A 16,433-nucleotide genomic window follows, 5' to 3' on the forward strand; every position below is an offset into this window, starting at 1 on the left:
ACTCACACGTACACTAGGTCACCACGTAAAATGTCATTTCTTCCTTTAGATGTTGGGCAAAAAGTTTTGACAAACACTGACCATGTGTCCAGCCCCAATTACACTTTTACGCACCGAGGAAGTTTTTATTAATAAAAATAATCAGTCTAACTGATTTATTCATTTATAAAATAGAGATATATTTTTCTTCTCTACTTCCTAGGAGGCTTTTGAAAATCAAATGAGATAATATATGTGGGAAAACACTTTGGAAACTGTACTTTTGTGAACTAGGATTTGGGACTATATAAAAGAGTTGTAGGAGCTATTTCAGACTTACAAGATCTCCACAGTACACCTCTACTTTTGTGGGACTGTCACTATCCCTTCATCTCCTATGACAGGGTAGAGCTACTTAAGAGGGAGAAGTAAGTATGAATTATTTTTGAACTTTAATTTTTTTGTGTGATCTTTCTGATTTGTAAAGGCTGACCATCATCATGTTGCAAAAGTCTGTTGTCAAGCCCTGACGTGTCTTGCACATAGCCCAAGTTAAATTGCTGTCCAAAACTGAATTTAAAAAATGCATATAGAGGCCAGGCGCAATGGCTCCCGCCTATAATCCTAGTTCTCTGGGAGGCTGAGGCAGGAGGATCGCTCAAGGTCAGGAGTTCGAAACCAGCCTGAGCAAGAGCGATACCCCATCTCTACTAAAATAGAAAGAAATTAATTGGCCAACTAAAAATATATAGAAACAATGAGCCGGGCATGGTGACACATGCCTGTAGTCCCAGTTACTGGAGAGGCTGAGGCAGGAGGATCACTTGAGCCCAGGAGTTGGAGGTTGCTGTGAGCTAGGCTGACACCATGGCACTCTAGCCTGGGCAACAGAGCGGAAACTGTCTCAAAAAAAAACTGCATATAGGGCCAGGGTAGTGGCTCATGCCTGTAATCCTAGCACTCTGGGAGGCCAAAGCAGGAGCATTTCTCAAGGTCAGGAGTTCAAGAACAGCCTGAGCAAAAGCAAGACTCCTGTCTCTACTAAAAATAGAAAGAAATTAGCTATACAACTAAAAATATATAGAAAAAATCAGCCAGGCATGGGGGCACATGCCTGTAGTCCCAGCTACTCAGGAGGCTGAGGCAGGAGGATCGCTTGAGCACAGGAGTTGGAGGTTGCTGTGAGCAAGGCTGACACCAGGGCACTCTAGCCCAGGCAACAGAGTGAGACTCTGTCTCAAAAAAAAAAAAAGGATAAGCATCTACATTTGCATCCCTTATCTACTGATTGGCAACCCTCCACTTAGAAGCGTCTGGATTGCCGGGCACTGTCAGTGATCCTTGTAAGGGACAGGAATTTATCCCATTTAGGAAAACAAGCCAGTAATTAACCCCCCCAGGTAGGCTCTGGACACCGGCAGGGAAAAGTGGGTAAAAGGTCTACCTTGGCCACAAACTTAGAAAGAGGAACCATCGCTGGGTCTGGACTTTGTCCCTCCCAGATTTCAGAGCCAGCGAGCCTTCTCTCCGCACTGCGGCCGGGGCCAATTGCAAAAGACCTAACAAAGCCCAGCCCAGCCCAGCCCAGCGGAAGGAACGGTTTCAGAGTTGTTTGTTTCTCTTCGATAAACGGGCTCTCTTCCTTGTTCTGGCTTCTACTCTTTGTGGTGCTGGACCGAGCAACCCCTCGAAAAGCAATTCAGAGCGATTGGTAAAAGAAAAACGCACCAAAGGCTCACAGCCACAAAAAGGATGAAATTCATTCTGAACAGCCTCCTGCTTCTGCCCTTACTAATCCTCTCCTCCTTGGAGTCTTTGGTGAAGCTTTTCATTCCCAAGAAGAGAAAATCAGTCACCGGCGAAATCGTCCTGATTACGGGAGCCGGACATGGAATTGGGAGACTGACTGCCTATGAATTTGCCAAACTTAAAAGCAAACTGGTTCTCTGGGATATAAATAAGGTAACAGTGCTTACTGTGTTTTACTTTCTGGTACCTTTAACGTGCGGACGCGTCTGCATTTTGCCAGCAGCCTCCCGTTAGACCATCATCTCTGTAAGTAGGTAGAAAGAAATTACTGTTGCCATTTTGCAGATGGGGGGGGAATGCATTAATATGTGTATGTCCACATGATTAATGGACCTAGAGGATTTAAGATTCCCAGGTACTGCCCATCACTAATTTGACATTGTTAAGTCCATCCTCACTTTTGCCCTGGAAATAATTTTTTTTTTTTTTTTTTTTGAGACAGAGTCTCACTCTGTTGCCCCAGCTAGAGTGCTCTGGCATCAGCGTAGCTCACAGCAACCTCACACTCTTGGGCTCAAGCGATCCTCCTGCCTCAGCCTCCCAAGTAGCTGGGACTACAGGCATGCACCACCACGCCCGGCTAATTTATTTATATATATATATATATATATATAGTTTTAGTTGGCCAATTAATCTCTTTGTATTTTTAGTAGAGATGGGGGGGGTCTCACTCTTGCTCAGGCTGGTCTCAAACTCCTGAACTCAAACAATCTACCCGTCTCGGCCTCCCAGAGTGCTAAGATTACAGGCTTGAGCCACCTCGCCCAGCCCACCTGAAAATAATTTTCAATCTCTTAGTCAAACTGATTTCATTGATCCCACTATCTTAATCATATAGAAAAAATAATTGTTTTAGCGAATATATTTTTTAAAAAGTTTGTACATATTAAGAAAAGTCCTGGCCAGGCGCTGTGGCTCATGCCTGTAATCCTAGCACTGTGGGAGGCCGATGCGGGCGGATTGCTCGAGGTCAGGAGTTCAAAACCAGCTTGAGCAAGAGCGAGACCCCGTCTCTACTAGAAATAGAAAGAAATTAATTGGCCAACTAATATATATAGAAAAAATTATCTGGGCATGGTGGCGCATGCCTGTAGTCCCAGCTACTTGGGAGGCTGAGGCAGAAGGATTGCTTGAGCCCAGGAGTTGGAGGTTGCTGTGAGCTAGGCTGATGCCACGGCACTCACTCTAGCCTAGGCAACAAAGGGAGACTCTGTCTCAAAAAAAAAAAAAAAGAAAAGAAAAGTTCTACTTGCAGTTAATGAGGTAGTGCTTTAAAAGATCTTACCCAACAGGCCTAGTGTGGTGACTCACGCCTGTAAGCCTACCACTCTGGGAGGCCGAGGCAGGCGGATTGCTCAAGGCCAGGAGTTCAAAACCAGCCTGAGCAAGAGCGAGACCCGTCTCTACTATAAATATAAACAAATTAATTGGCCAACTATTATATATAGAAAAAATTAGCTGGGCATGGAGGCGCATGCCTGTAGTCCCAGCTACTTGGGAGGCTGACGCAGTAGGATCACTTGAGCCCAGGAGTTTGAGGTGGCTGTGAGCTAGGCTGATTCCGCGGCATTCACTCTAGCCTGGGCAAGTGTAGATGTGGACTTGGACCCACAGTCAAGGGTGTGAAGTTAAATGAGCGTTAACCTAGTAAGTGGTTGGCAGAGATGGCAGTCAACAAATACAGGGACATTAGGGACAGGGAAGCAAAACAGGAAATAGGGTCCCATGCCCTCGGTCTAGTTAGGGGAAAATAGACATTAAGTCATTATAAGTATAGTGAAAGATTCAAAGGAGGCCCAGCCTAGCCAGCGTGGTCGAGATTTGGCGTGGTGGTATGGTCAGACACGTTGAGCGCTGTACTGCTTAATTGGGCAACTTACTGAACTTTCCAGACCTTTTCTGCAAGACAGATAAAATAACAGTACCTACCTCAGAAGGCTGGGGGGAGGAAATGAGGTACTGCACACAAGCATTTAGCACATTTGTCACTTGGCAAACACACTTGGAGTTATTGGCTATTATTGCTCCTCCACAAAGTGAAGTTTAAGCCAGAATTTGAAGATGTGTAAAAATTGGTTGGGTTAATGACTTCCAATGCCCAGTACCGGCTTGTACAGAATTTTATCTGGAGTGAAGTGCATTTATCCTTCAAACATTTTTTTTGGGGGGGGGCGCAAACCACGTGGCTTTATTATACATTCGTGGACGAGGTTCCGGGGCCCCAAGAGAGGGGAGCCCCAGAAGTCGCCCCCTACAAACATTTATTGAGCACCTACTATCTGCCAGGCATCACTCTAATGCCTCGTGAGCCAAGGACAATAGACAAGCCACACTGTATAATAACATATATCCTCATTAGATTGTGATAAGCGTAGGGAAAGAAGTAAATGGTGAAAGCGGGTGAGGACCATGTCTGGTGGGGAGGGTAGGAGGAGTGCTGGGCTTAATCAGGTGGCCAGGGAGGCCTTTGCTGAGATGGAGACAGTCGAGTTCAAGGCCAGAAGACAGGCGCTGAGAGCACAGTAAGTCCTGGGAAAGGGATCAGCGAATACCAAGCGCGGCACAGGGCGAGGGGAGGGAGAGAAGTAAAGCGAAGGTCTGGACTGTGCTGTCCCCGGGCAATGGTGGGTAGCAACCACTAGCCTCTTGGCTGTGAGCCTTCGAAATGTGGCTAGTCTGAATTGAGATACGATGTAGGTGGAAATAACCCGTTGGATTTCAAAGACTTCGTAGGAAAAAAGAATGTAGAATTTTGTGTTAATACGTTTTATATGGACTACAGCAGAGGACCTCAAACTTTTTAAACAGGGGGCCAGTTCACTGTCCCTCAGACCGTGGGAGGGCCGTTGGAGAGCACGGTGCACATTCTACACATGCGCATTGTGGGCCCGGGACAAGTCGGCTGCTAAGCAGGACAGGCAGCGGCGGCAAAAACACCCGCGGGCCAGATAAATGTCCTTGGCGGGCCGCATGTGGCCTGTGGGCTGTAGTTTGAGGACACCTGGACTACAGGTTGAAATGATAATAATTTGACTGTATTAGGTCAAATAAAATATATTATTATGCTAAATTAATTTTTAACGTGACTACTGGAAAAATTAAAATGGTTTGCATTTTATTTCTTTTAACATTTTTTTATTTTTTAAGAATGATGATGTTTAATTTGTGACCTTTCCAGAGTCATTTGTATTGATCATAAGGATAAGATCTTAAGTTAAACAGATGAACATCTAACTCTATAAGTCAGGCAACAGGAGAGGTTTTTCTGGGGGAAGGGAGCGTGTAGCACTTGGAAGTGACCTTTTTGATATCCTAGAAATAGTTTCGTGTTTAGAAAGCTGTTTTGCTTGCTGACAATGCAGCAGGTCTGCATAGCTGACAGCATATACTCCTTGCGTTGGTTGGCTTCAATTAATTAGAGTCCAGATTTTCAAACCTTCCAAAAATGTAGAATCTCAGAATTTTAGAGATTTGGAGAATTTTAGAGTTATCGTGGCTAAACCCTCTATTTTATAGGTGAGAAAATTGAGGACAAAAATTATAAGTCATTCTGATTGGTTAGAGCCACAAGATCCAAATAATCAAGGAAGCTGATAGTGTCAGGACTAAACACGTAATTGACTAATAGAGTCTCTTGAGACATACTGCTGTTATTTAGACCTACAGGCTAGGTACAGTATGTTTTTGTTGTTACTGCTCCATAAATCTAACTGAACTTCATCTAAGCAATAGGAGATGTTACCATTCCAGTGCCTATCAGTTTGTTATTTTCATCTAGTATAATCATTACCTATGTCCCTAGATTAAACTGTTATTACTTGCATTAATATTTTATATTATAATCCTCTCTCATATTCATGAAATTTAATATATAGCAGAATAGTAGAAAAGTCAACTGATTCTTTTTTTTTTTTAATTTGCATAGATTTAGGGGATACAAGTGGCTTTTAATTACACGGCTAAATTGCATAGTGGAGAAGTCTAGGCTTTTAATATACCCATCACCTGAATCGTGTACATTGTACCCAATAAGTAATTTTTCAGCCTTCACTCCCGTTTTGCCCTCCCGCTTCTGAGTTTCCAATGTCCTGTTAAGCCACTCTGTGTGACCATCACAGTATATTTCTGGGGGACAATGCTGGGCTAGAGACTTAAGGGGCAGGAGTTAAGGATCATGAGGTTTCCTGTGTGTACTTTGAGTTTTACTCTGGGGAGTCAGTGGAGGGTTTTGATCCAATTTCTGTTGAAGAGGATCCTCCTATTGAAGAGACTGAAGAGGAGGAGAGATGGAAAGAGCAAATGAAGCAGGGTGGGAAGTTCGAGGCTGTTGTGATGATGCAGGTGAGAGGTGACATCATGGGGACTGTGGGAACAGGTTGGTAGTAGCAGAGCTTGTGAGAAGTGGTCAGAAGAATTAAGGGCAATGTAGTAAGTTTGTATTAGGTTAAATTAGTATAATTGAAACAATCTGTCTTTTATTCTAAGATTATTTCCTTCCTACTTTTTTGTGAGTAAGAAATAACGTATTCTCAGCCGGGCGCGGTGGCTCACGCCTGTCATTCTAGCACTCTGGGAGGGCAAGGCGGGAGGATCACTCAAGGTCAGGAGTTCGAAACCAGCCTGAGCAAGAGTGAGACCTCGTCTCTACTAAAAATAGAAAGAAATTTATTGGCCAACTAAAAATATATAGAAAAAATTAACCGGGCATGGTGGCGCATGCCTGTAGTCCCAGCTATTCGGAAGGCTGAGGCAGCAGGATCGCTTGAGCCTGGGAGTTTGAGGTTGCTGTGAGCTAGGTTGATGCCACGGCACTCACTCCAGCCTGGGCAACAGAGTGAGACCCTGTCTCAATAAATAAATAAATAACGTATTCTTTAATGAAATTACAATGATAGTATATGAGAATTGTTTTGTTAGTTTTTTTTGTTTTGTTTTGTTTTGTTTTGTTTTGAGACAGAGTCTTGCTTTGTTGCCCAGGCTAGAGTGAGTGCCATGGCGTCAGCCTAGCTCACAGCAACCTCCAACTCCTGGGCTCCAGCGATCCTTCTGCCTCAGCCTCCCGAGTAGCTGGGACTACAGGCATGCACCTCCATGCCCAGCTAATTTTTTACATATATATATCAGTTGGCCAATTAATTTCTTTCTATTTATAGTAGAGACGGGGTCTCGCTCTTGCTCAGGCTGGTTTTGAACTCCTGACCTTGAGCAATCCGCCCGCCTCGGCCTCCCAAGAGCTAGGATTACAGGCGTGAGCCACCGCGCCCGGCCTGTTTTGTTAGTTTTTAAGGTCCTTCTTTGGCCAAATAAAAGGTCAGCAATCCTGGTTCAGTATATACATCTGACCCTTTTTCTTGGAATTTTGTAGATTTTAAATTATGGGAGTCTAAGAACCACTAAATCTGGGGAAGGGTAGGGTAGTGGTTTGGAGCAGTCCAGGTAGAAGAAACTCAACATGTGAAACTCTTGAGCTGGTGAATAAATATGTGGAAAAGAGGAAGGAAGTGAAGTGGAGTTTAAGAATGTTGACAGATCCAGCTAGAAGGACGGGGCCAAAGGGAGAGAACTATCACTTAAGGTACAAAGACAAATTATCCCTAGAGACAGTGTCTCAGATTAACCCAAGGAGTGGGTTAGCAACGTGCAACGTGCACATGTACCCAATCTCAGGATGTAGGAATGACATCTGCGCATTCATCATTAAGGCTACAAAAAAGGCATGTGAAGTTAGGGAAGAATTAGTGGTGATATCAGTTTTGTTCTACTGAGACTAATAACCAAGAATTATTCATTTTGCTTTATACAGATAATCCATCACTTCTTGACTGTTCTCATTCCCATGCCTGAGTAGATTAGTTTGGAAAGACAAATTTACAGGAAGTAGTAAGCACATACTATAAGCTTACAGACTGTTTATCAAATTAAAAAATGAATTAATGAATAATTGCAAAAAAATGGGAAGAAACATAAAAACATTTAAATTTTTTGTAGTCTTGCTAACAGCTGAAAAGGTCTTACTTGTGGTAATAGAAGGCGAAGAATGAATAACTGAATGTTAAGAGTAAAGGAATAGGCCGGGCGTGGTGGCTCACGCCTGTAATCCTAGCTCTCTGGGAGGCCGAGGCGGGCGGATTGCTCGAGGTCGGGAGTTCAAAACCAGCCTGAGCAAGAGCGAGACCCCGTCTCTACTATAACTAGAAAGAAACTAATTGGCCAACTAATATATATAGAAAAAATTAGCCGGGCATGGTGGCACGTGCCTGTAGTCCTAGCTACTTGGGAGGCTGAGACAGAAGGATCGCTTGAGCCCAGGAGTTTGAGGTTGCTGTGAGCTAGGCTGACACCACGGCTCTCACTCTAGCCTAGGCAACAAAGCAAGACTCTGTCTCAAAAAAAAAAAAAAAAAAAAAGTAAAGGAATATCCAGAATTTAAAATTTAAGAACTGAATCCAACACATTAGAAGAAAGTTACCAAAGGAAATCTTAAAGAACTATGAAAATTCCACTGTGCTTTGAAAAATTTTAAAAGAGGAATTCATCCTCCTTTGGTCTGCTTATTTTTTATCTCATACTAAATGAATATGGGGAACTGTTCATTTGAAACTTTTGTTCATAATGAAACTTTTCCTTTGTTCATAATGAAACTTCTCCTGGAAGAATTACAACTTAAACATGTTGCACACTTCAGAGGGTGTGGAAAGCAGACCACAGCCCTAATGAAATAAATGAGGAAGACCAAGGCAATAGAGCAAAAGTGAGGCAGCAAATGTGGAAGAAGGGTATCTTTGCCTCCGCACACTTGGTCCATTAAGTGGTTAAGAAACCCACCACTAATTAGCAAATCTCAGAAAACAGAATAAATGGAAAGGTTGGATTTTTTTTATAGAAATTCGTTCAAAGTAAAGTTTATTTGTTAAAAATAATTTATTTTTATAAAGACCCAAAGAATCAATACATTTAAAAAAATTATTTTAATGTGGCAAAATATAATGTAAAACTTACCATTTTAACCATTTTTGAGTATACAGTTTAGTGGCATTAAGTACATTCACATTATTATGCAATGATCTCTACTGTCTCTCTCCAGAACTTTTTCATCTTCCCAAGCTGAACCTCTGTACCCATTAAACAACATTTCCCCAACCCTCTGTTTGCCCGGCCCCTGGCAGCCACCATTCTATTTTCTGTCTCTATGCATGAGATACTCTAGTACCTCATATAAGTGGAATTATACAATATTTATCTTTTTGTGTGTCTGGCTTATTTCACTTGGCATAATGTCCTCAAGGTTGTGCATGTTGTAATATGTGTCAGAATTTCATTTCTTTTTAAGGCTAAGTAATATTCCCTTGTAGGTATATACCACATTAATAAAATATACTTTTAGGCTGGGCATAGTGGCTCACACCTGTAATCCTAGCACTCTGGGAGGCTGAGGTGGGAGGATCGCTGGAGGTCAGGAGTTTGAGACCAGCCTGAGCCCCGTCTCTACTAAAAATAGAAAGAAATTAATTGGCCAACTAAAATATAGAAAAAATTAGCCAGGCATGGTGGCGCATGCGTGTAGTCCCAGCTACTCAGGAGGCTGAGGCAGGAGGATCGCTTGAGCCCAGGAGTTGGAGGTTGCTGTGAGCTAGGCTGACACCATGGCACTCTAGCTCGGGCAACAGAGTGAGACTTTGTCTCAAAAATAAATAAATAAAATATACTTTTAAAAGGGAATGCTAAAAGCTGGTCACCTACAGGAGGGCAGCAGCAGGTTTTCCTGAGATGATTATGTTTCTTGAGGAATAAGTGTTCCTCATTAGAGCATACTACAGCTTGTCGAGATTTCAGTAAAGGAAAAACACCCTGTTTCCCTTTACTACCATAACAAGCTCACCACACAAACTACTGATTCTTTCCATAGCTGTCGAGATTTGGCTTTTCTGCAACATTAATTTCTGTTTACAATTTGTACACTGCTGCTTTGATTTAGCTTACTCACTGTGGGCAAATGTAAGTTCTCCCAGGGTCCATCCACTTGTGCATTATCTGACAATTTCTTTTCTTTCTTTCTTTCTTTCTTTCTTTCTTTCTTTCTTTCTTTCTTTCTTTCTTTCTTTCTTTCTTTCTTTCCTTCCTTCCTTCCTTCCTTCCTTCCTTCCTTCCTTCCTTCCTTCCTTCCTTCTTTCTTTCTTTCTTTCTTTCTTTATTTTCTTTCCTTCCTTCCCTCCCTCCCTCCCTCCCTCCCTCTGTTGCCCGGGCTAGAGTGCTGTGGTGTCAGCCTCGCTCACAGCAACCTCAAACTCCTGGATTCAAGTGATCCTCCTGCCTCAGCCTCCCGAGTAGCTGGGACTACAGGCATGTGCCACCATGCCCGGCTAATTTTTTCTATATATTTTAATTGGCTGATTAATTTCTTTCTATTTTTTAGTAGAGACGGGTCTCGCTCTTGCTCATGCTGGTTTCGAACTCCTGACCTTGATCGATCTGCCCACCTCGGCCTCCCAGAGTGCTGGGATTACAGGCATGAACCACCTCGCCCGGCCTATCTGACAATTTCTTGGCTTACAAAGTTCACAGACTACACCCCAATCCAAGATCTCTTTTGAGGCATTCCTTAAAAAAGCTAAAAATTGTTCAAAACCAAGAAAACAAACAAGCAAAGATTAAAAACAAAACAGAACCCTATGGTATGATCCTGCACTTGACAGACATGTCACGGCACTGTCTTGACAGCTCCCAAAACCAAAAAGCTCCTTTCCCTCCTTCCTCATCCAAACACCAAGTATTGCTGATTTTGCCTCCTAAAGATACTTTTTAAAACTTATTCTCTCCTCTGCCTCTCTATTAGTGCCACAATTCAAGTTTGTATCATCTCTTGCCTGAATCACTGTAATTGTTGCCCAATTTTTCTCCCTTCCTGCAGTATTGACCCCTAAAATCCGCTCTCCATGCATCAGCCAGAATAATCAACCAAACACATAAACCTGACCTCAAAATTTAATCAGCTGCTCCCCCTTCACTTTTTTTTTTTTGCATAAAACATAATATGACACATAACACCTTAATCTAGACCTTCTGCTGGTCTTGAACTTTATGATCCATCCAACAATGCTGATCCTTCCAGGACTGTTCTCCTGTCCATCTTTGCTCACACCCTGCCTGCCATGCCCTTTCACCCCAGGGAAAGACAGGTGAAAGGGCATGCCAACCACTTCTAGAACTGTATTGCCTGCCCCTCCTCTGTTTTTCCAGAATTCCCTGTATATAACTCTGTTGTTAGACTCACCACAATGTATTAGACTGAACTGGATAAAACTGCCAATGTTCAATCCTTCATTACGAAAACAATAACAATTTTTTTTTTCAAAAATACACACTGTAACCAAAACAATAACAATTTTATATGGTCCTACTTAAATATTATACTTATTTTATGTTTCTTTCTGCCACACTGAGAACTTTTTGGAGTTGGGACTCTGTCTCATTCGTGTGTGAGCTTAGGTTCTCCTAAACTCAGTGAATGTGACCCACACATTAAAATATTGAAAGAATGGGCCGAGCGCGGTGGCTCACGCCTGTAATCCTAGCACTCTGGGAGGCCGAGGTGGGTGGGTGGATCGTTTGAACTCAGGAGTTTGAGATCAGCCTGAGCAAGAGCGAGACCCCGTCTCTACTAAAAATAGAAAGAAATTAATTGAACAACTAAACATATATAGAAAAAAAAAATTAGCCAGGCATAGTGGCGCATGCCTGTAGTCCCAGCTACTAGGGAGGCTGAGAGGAGGATCGCTTGAGTTGGAGGTTTCTGTGATGCCACGGTGCTCTAGCCCAGGCAACAGTTGAAACTCTGTCTCAAAAAAAAAAAAAAAAAATGTTGAAAGAATGGATGGGTCAATGAACTGTAGTTAACTCATTATTTATTTTGTAGCCAGTTAATTGATGTCCATGAATAGCTTTACTGACATGGAAAACTTAATGTTTTTTTGTTTTTTTTTGAAAACGTTTTATTTTTTTAAAGCCTGATATGGAATATACTCAAATACATACATTCACAAAGTATTTAAAATTCATGAATACAAAACATATATTTTAAGATGTTTATCTTCTTTATTAAAAAAAAAAAAGCTTGCTTTAAATCAGCAGCCTCAAAAGCTTCTCGGCCTTTTGGCTAAGATCAAGTGTAAATCCTCCAACCTTTTTGACACCAGGGACTGGTTTCATGGAAAACAGTTTTTCCACGGAAGGGCGGGGTGGGGAGGTGGAGCTCTGCTGCCCGGTTCCTGACAGGCCACAGACGGCCGGGTACTGGCTGGGGGTTGGGGACTGCAGCTTTAAATTCAAGTTCCAAATAAAAGAAGCTAAGCAAAGTACTGAGAGCAAAATGTTCCTATATCCCTGCCAAAAATGTGTCAGTTAACTTCTTGCCCAATTCAAGTTCGAAGAATCTATCTCTTTAAAATTATTTTTAATTATTTTTCAGCTATTGATATAATATGCTCATATCAGTTTGTTTTGTTCCCTTGCCCTCTCTGTTGCTCTCCCTAGCATGGCATTGAGGAGACGGCTGCTGAATGCAAGCGACTGGGTGCCAGGGTTCATGCCTATGTAGTAGACTGCAGTGACCGCGAGGATATTTACAGCTCTGCGAAGAAGGTGAAATTTTATGTTTGGTTAGAATCATATCTTGTTACAGCCTCGAGGTATTTTGGAGATTACCTACCTAGTCTGTTCGTGATGAAGGCACAGTGAGAAATTTTGTCATTTGTCAAAGGTTACCGCGTCTAGCTAGTGGCAAACCCGGAACTAGAGCCTAGAAAACAGAAGTTCTCAGACATTAGTGTGTTCTGGAACCTTCCAGGGAGCTTGCTAAAAATATACACTCTTGGGCTGTACCCCCCTGGATGTTTTCTTTCAGTAGGTTGAGCACAGGGCCCAGAATGCACACTTAGCTCCCTACATGTTTATCGATAAAGTGTTATTTGCCTCTTCTGAATGCACTCTAACTTGTATGTGTTAATTAAATACCTTTTTTTTTTTTTTTTTTTTTTTGAGACAGAGTCTCATTCTGTTGTCCTGGGTAGAGTACGGTAATGTCGTCATACATAGCTCACTGGAACCTCAAACTCCTGGGCTCAAGCCATCCGCCTGCCTGACTCCCAAGTAGCTGGGACTACAGGCATACACCACCATGCCCAGCTGATTTTTATATTTTTAGTAGAGACGAGGTCTCACTCTTGCTCAAGCTGGTCTCAAACTCCTGACCTCAAGGAATCCTCCCGCCTCAGTCTCCCAGAGTGCTAGGTAAGATTACAGGAGTGAGCCACCACGCCCGGCCCTAAATACCGTAATGGTAGGAAGGTCCTCAGCATTACCTGGACAAATTTCTTTAAAATACACATTCCTGGACCACACCCCTGAATATTCTGATTCAGAGCAATGTAACAATTCTGATTCAGCCGAACTGGGAACCACTTTGTTTAGGGAATTTTAGATTAGGGTTCATTCTTAACTTCTATTTTAAAATTTGAGTCTTTTATTTCTAACCGATGTCTCTTTATTATTGGTGAGGCCTGAGCTAAGTCAAAAAAATAAAGAGAAGTTAACCCAGATCAAGGTTGCAAAATAGCTTTCCTGGGAGGGGGAGTTCAGTAAGAGCAAGGCTGTAGGCACAAAACATCTGTATTTATCAATAAACGTTTTACTTACATTAACAATGATTATCCTTCTTAGAGATAAGCATTATTGCATTTTGTTAAAGACCAGGGACTGTGAAGCTGACTACCAGGTCCAAATTCTGCCCTCCAGTTCATACTAGTCTAACCTTGGACTAGTTCCTTAACCTCTCTATCAGAGTTTACTCAACCATGTTGTGGGGATCACAGCCTCATACCTCATAGGGTTATTAGTGAAGGTTAAATGAGTTAATGATGTAAAGTACTTAGAATAATCCCTGGCCCATAGTAATCACTTTGTAAGTGTTAGCTATTAGTCTTATAATGGAACTAACAATATTATCTATAGAATTTTGTTACTAGTCATTGTTAGGGAGATCTACTAGCCCAACTTCCTTAGTTACCTAAATAGAAAACATTTGGGTTTTTGGGGGGTTTTTTTGTTTTCTTTTTGTGGCATTCCCATTTTTACAGATAACTAGAAAACATTTGTTTCCAGACTCATTTGGGAATAATCTGTTCTGGAAAAGATAATTTTATTATTTTAACCTATTCCGTATACTTTAGCTATAGAGTTTTTATTGAAATTGTTCTTTCAACCTCACTAGCATGGAAAAAGAAAGAAAATAAATAATAAAGAAAAAATTAATAAAGTAAATTAATGAAAAAGAAGAAGAAAAAAAATTATCTAAGGCTATAAGTATAAACAGAATATATACAAAGATATGTGATTATCAGATATTTTATTTTATTTTATTTTTTAAAAATTTTATAAATTTTTTCCCACCCCCCCTAAAAATTTTATAAATTTTTTAAAACTTATTTTTTATTTATTTATTTTTTTTCTTTTTCCAGTTCTGAAAGCCACCTTTGTAAAGATATTTTGAAGTACCTAGTTTCATGTGGCCATTTTGGTAATGGGACATTTTTATGCCACCTAAATAATTCTCAACTTGCTTTCATTAATAAGAAATATGCGGCCTGGTGCGGTGGCTTACACCTGTAATCCTAGCACTCTGGGAGGCCGAGGCGGGAGGATGGCTCAACGTCAGGAGTTCGAAACCAGCCTGAGCAAGAACGAGACCCCATTTCTCCTATAAATAGAAAGAAATTAATTGGCCAACTAAAAGTATATAGAAAAAATTATCCGGGCATGGTGCATGCCTACTGTCCCAGCTACCCAGGAGGCTGAGGCAGGAGGATCACTTAAGCCCAGGAGGTTGAGGTTGCTGTGAGCTAGGCTGATGCCACAGCACTCTAGCCCGGGCAACACAGTGAGACTCTGTCTCAAAAAAAAAAAAAAAGGAAAGAAAAGAAATATGCAAGCCAGACATTCACACCCTGGAGAGATAATAGATATTGATGAAGAAAGAGTCAAGAGTACATGGGGAAATTTTTTGGTAACATAAAACATTACTTTGTATTTTGAGAGTCGTAATAATTCAGAAGCAATATGGCAGCTTTAGCAATTCAACCACATAAAATGTCCTGCTTTTCTTGATACTTTGGGGCATTATTCTGAACAACAATCTTTATATTGTGCTAGAGATGTGGATATAGGTATAAATGGTGTTGACCAAGGGTCAGATAACTTAGCTTCATACTCTACTAATTTCAGTAAATAAAATACGATTCTGGCTGATGAGCCTTCAGCGTGGCATGCTGATCCCAAACTGGGGTGTCAACGGGGCCTCTGCCCTGGGCTTCTGTTCTGTTTGAGGTGCATGGTCTTGGGATCTGAGGTCACATGGATCTGGGAGAGTCCCGGCTCCCTCCTTTAACAGCCATGTGACCTTGAATATGAAACTTACCCATTTTATGTTTCGTGTTTCTCATCTTTAAAGTGGGTCTATAAGAATTGCAGCCTCAGCCGGTGCAGTGGTGCATACCTATAGTTCTAGCTACTTAGGAGGTGAGGCAGGAGGATCTCTTCGGTCCAGGAGTTCAAGTCCAGCCTAGGCAACATAGCAAGAACTTATCTCTCTCTAAAAAAAAAAAAAAAGAATTGCTGTGAGAATTAAATGAGAAAAATAGTGAAATGATATAAAATGCATAATACAGTGATAGCCTCTCTAATAGGTTATTTGTCACCTTTCCCTCAGTCCCCTAACATACTGTAGCACTATCTCTAAATAACAATAACTCCATTAATAGAGTTAGCTTTTGTTTGAAACATAATGTATACCAAAATGCATTCAGACTCTAGAGTCTATCTATCCAAGAAGCTTAGTTACTCAAAGAACCATAAAAATATATTATATAAGATATTCTTGCATTGCTAGCCCTTGGGACTGTGGTAATCTAATCTTATAAAAGTACAACTTAAGCATCAAGATTTTATGATCTTTCTTATTTGAAAATCCTGTTACTGCTTATATTAGAGTCCACAAGCTATAACAATTATTTTGAAAAAAAAAATTATATTACTTGTGATTATTCCCTGTTGAGCACAAATAGTCTTTGCAGTTTAAAGGATGCCTTCTATGCTCTTAGCAGCAGGCCTTGTTCTTTTGTATTAATATATATTTCCTCAACTGAAATCATTGTACCTATGACAGCTGCAGTAACCTTTGAAATCTGGCCTTAAGAGCTTACATAAGCCTTTCCACAGAACCACTTCAATTTCTCAAATGTTCTTCCTTCTGGACCAATACCAAAGGAGATTTAATTATCAAGAGAAAACACACACACACACACATATTAGAAAAACATACAGATGTATTTTTTATATTATTTGCCATATTAAGTACTCTCATAGATACCTAAGAAGGTCAAGAAGAGAACTTTAAGATGTAGTACTTGTAGACAGGTATAAATTGTGATGAAATAATGATGTATAATAATGATAGTAATAGCAATTTACTATGTGTACCAGATACAGTGCTAGCTCTTTTATATGCACATTATTTTATTTATTTCCACAACAAGTCACAGGGAAGCTTGGTTATTATCTCTGTTTTATAGAGGAGGAATTGAAGTTTTAAGAGA

General features: G+C 41.1%; 1 protein-coding gene across 1 annotated transcript in view; it reads left to right on the forward strand.

Moving 5' to 3' along the window:
- Positions 1-1,557: 1,557 nt before the first annotated feature.
- Positions 1,558-16,433, forward strand: part of HSD17B11 (hydroxysteroid 17-beta dehydrogenase 11) — a 34,888-nt gene continuing 20,012 nt past the window's right edge. Inside the window, exons 1-2 of the mRNA XM_075998738.1 lie at positions 1,558-1,941; positions 12,319-12,426. Of these exons, the coding sequence (XP_075854853.1) occupies positions 1,732-1,941; positions 12,319-12,426 (318 nt within the window). The 5' untranslated portion in view covers positions 1,558-1,731. The remainder of the gene's footprint in view (positions 1,942-12,318; positions 12,427-16,433) is intronic.

This window comes from Microcebus murinus, chromosome 29 (assembly GCF_040939455.1).
Source record: "Microcebus murinus isolate Inina chromosome 29, M.murinus_Inina_mat1.0, whole genome shotgun sequence".
Lineage (NCBI taxonomy): Eukaryota > Metazoa > Chordata > Mammalia > Primates > Cheirogaleidae > Microcebus > Microcebus murinus.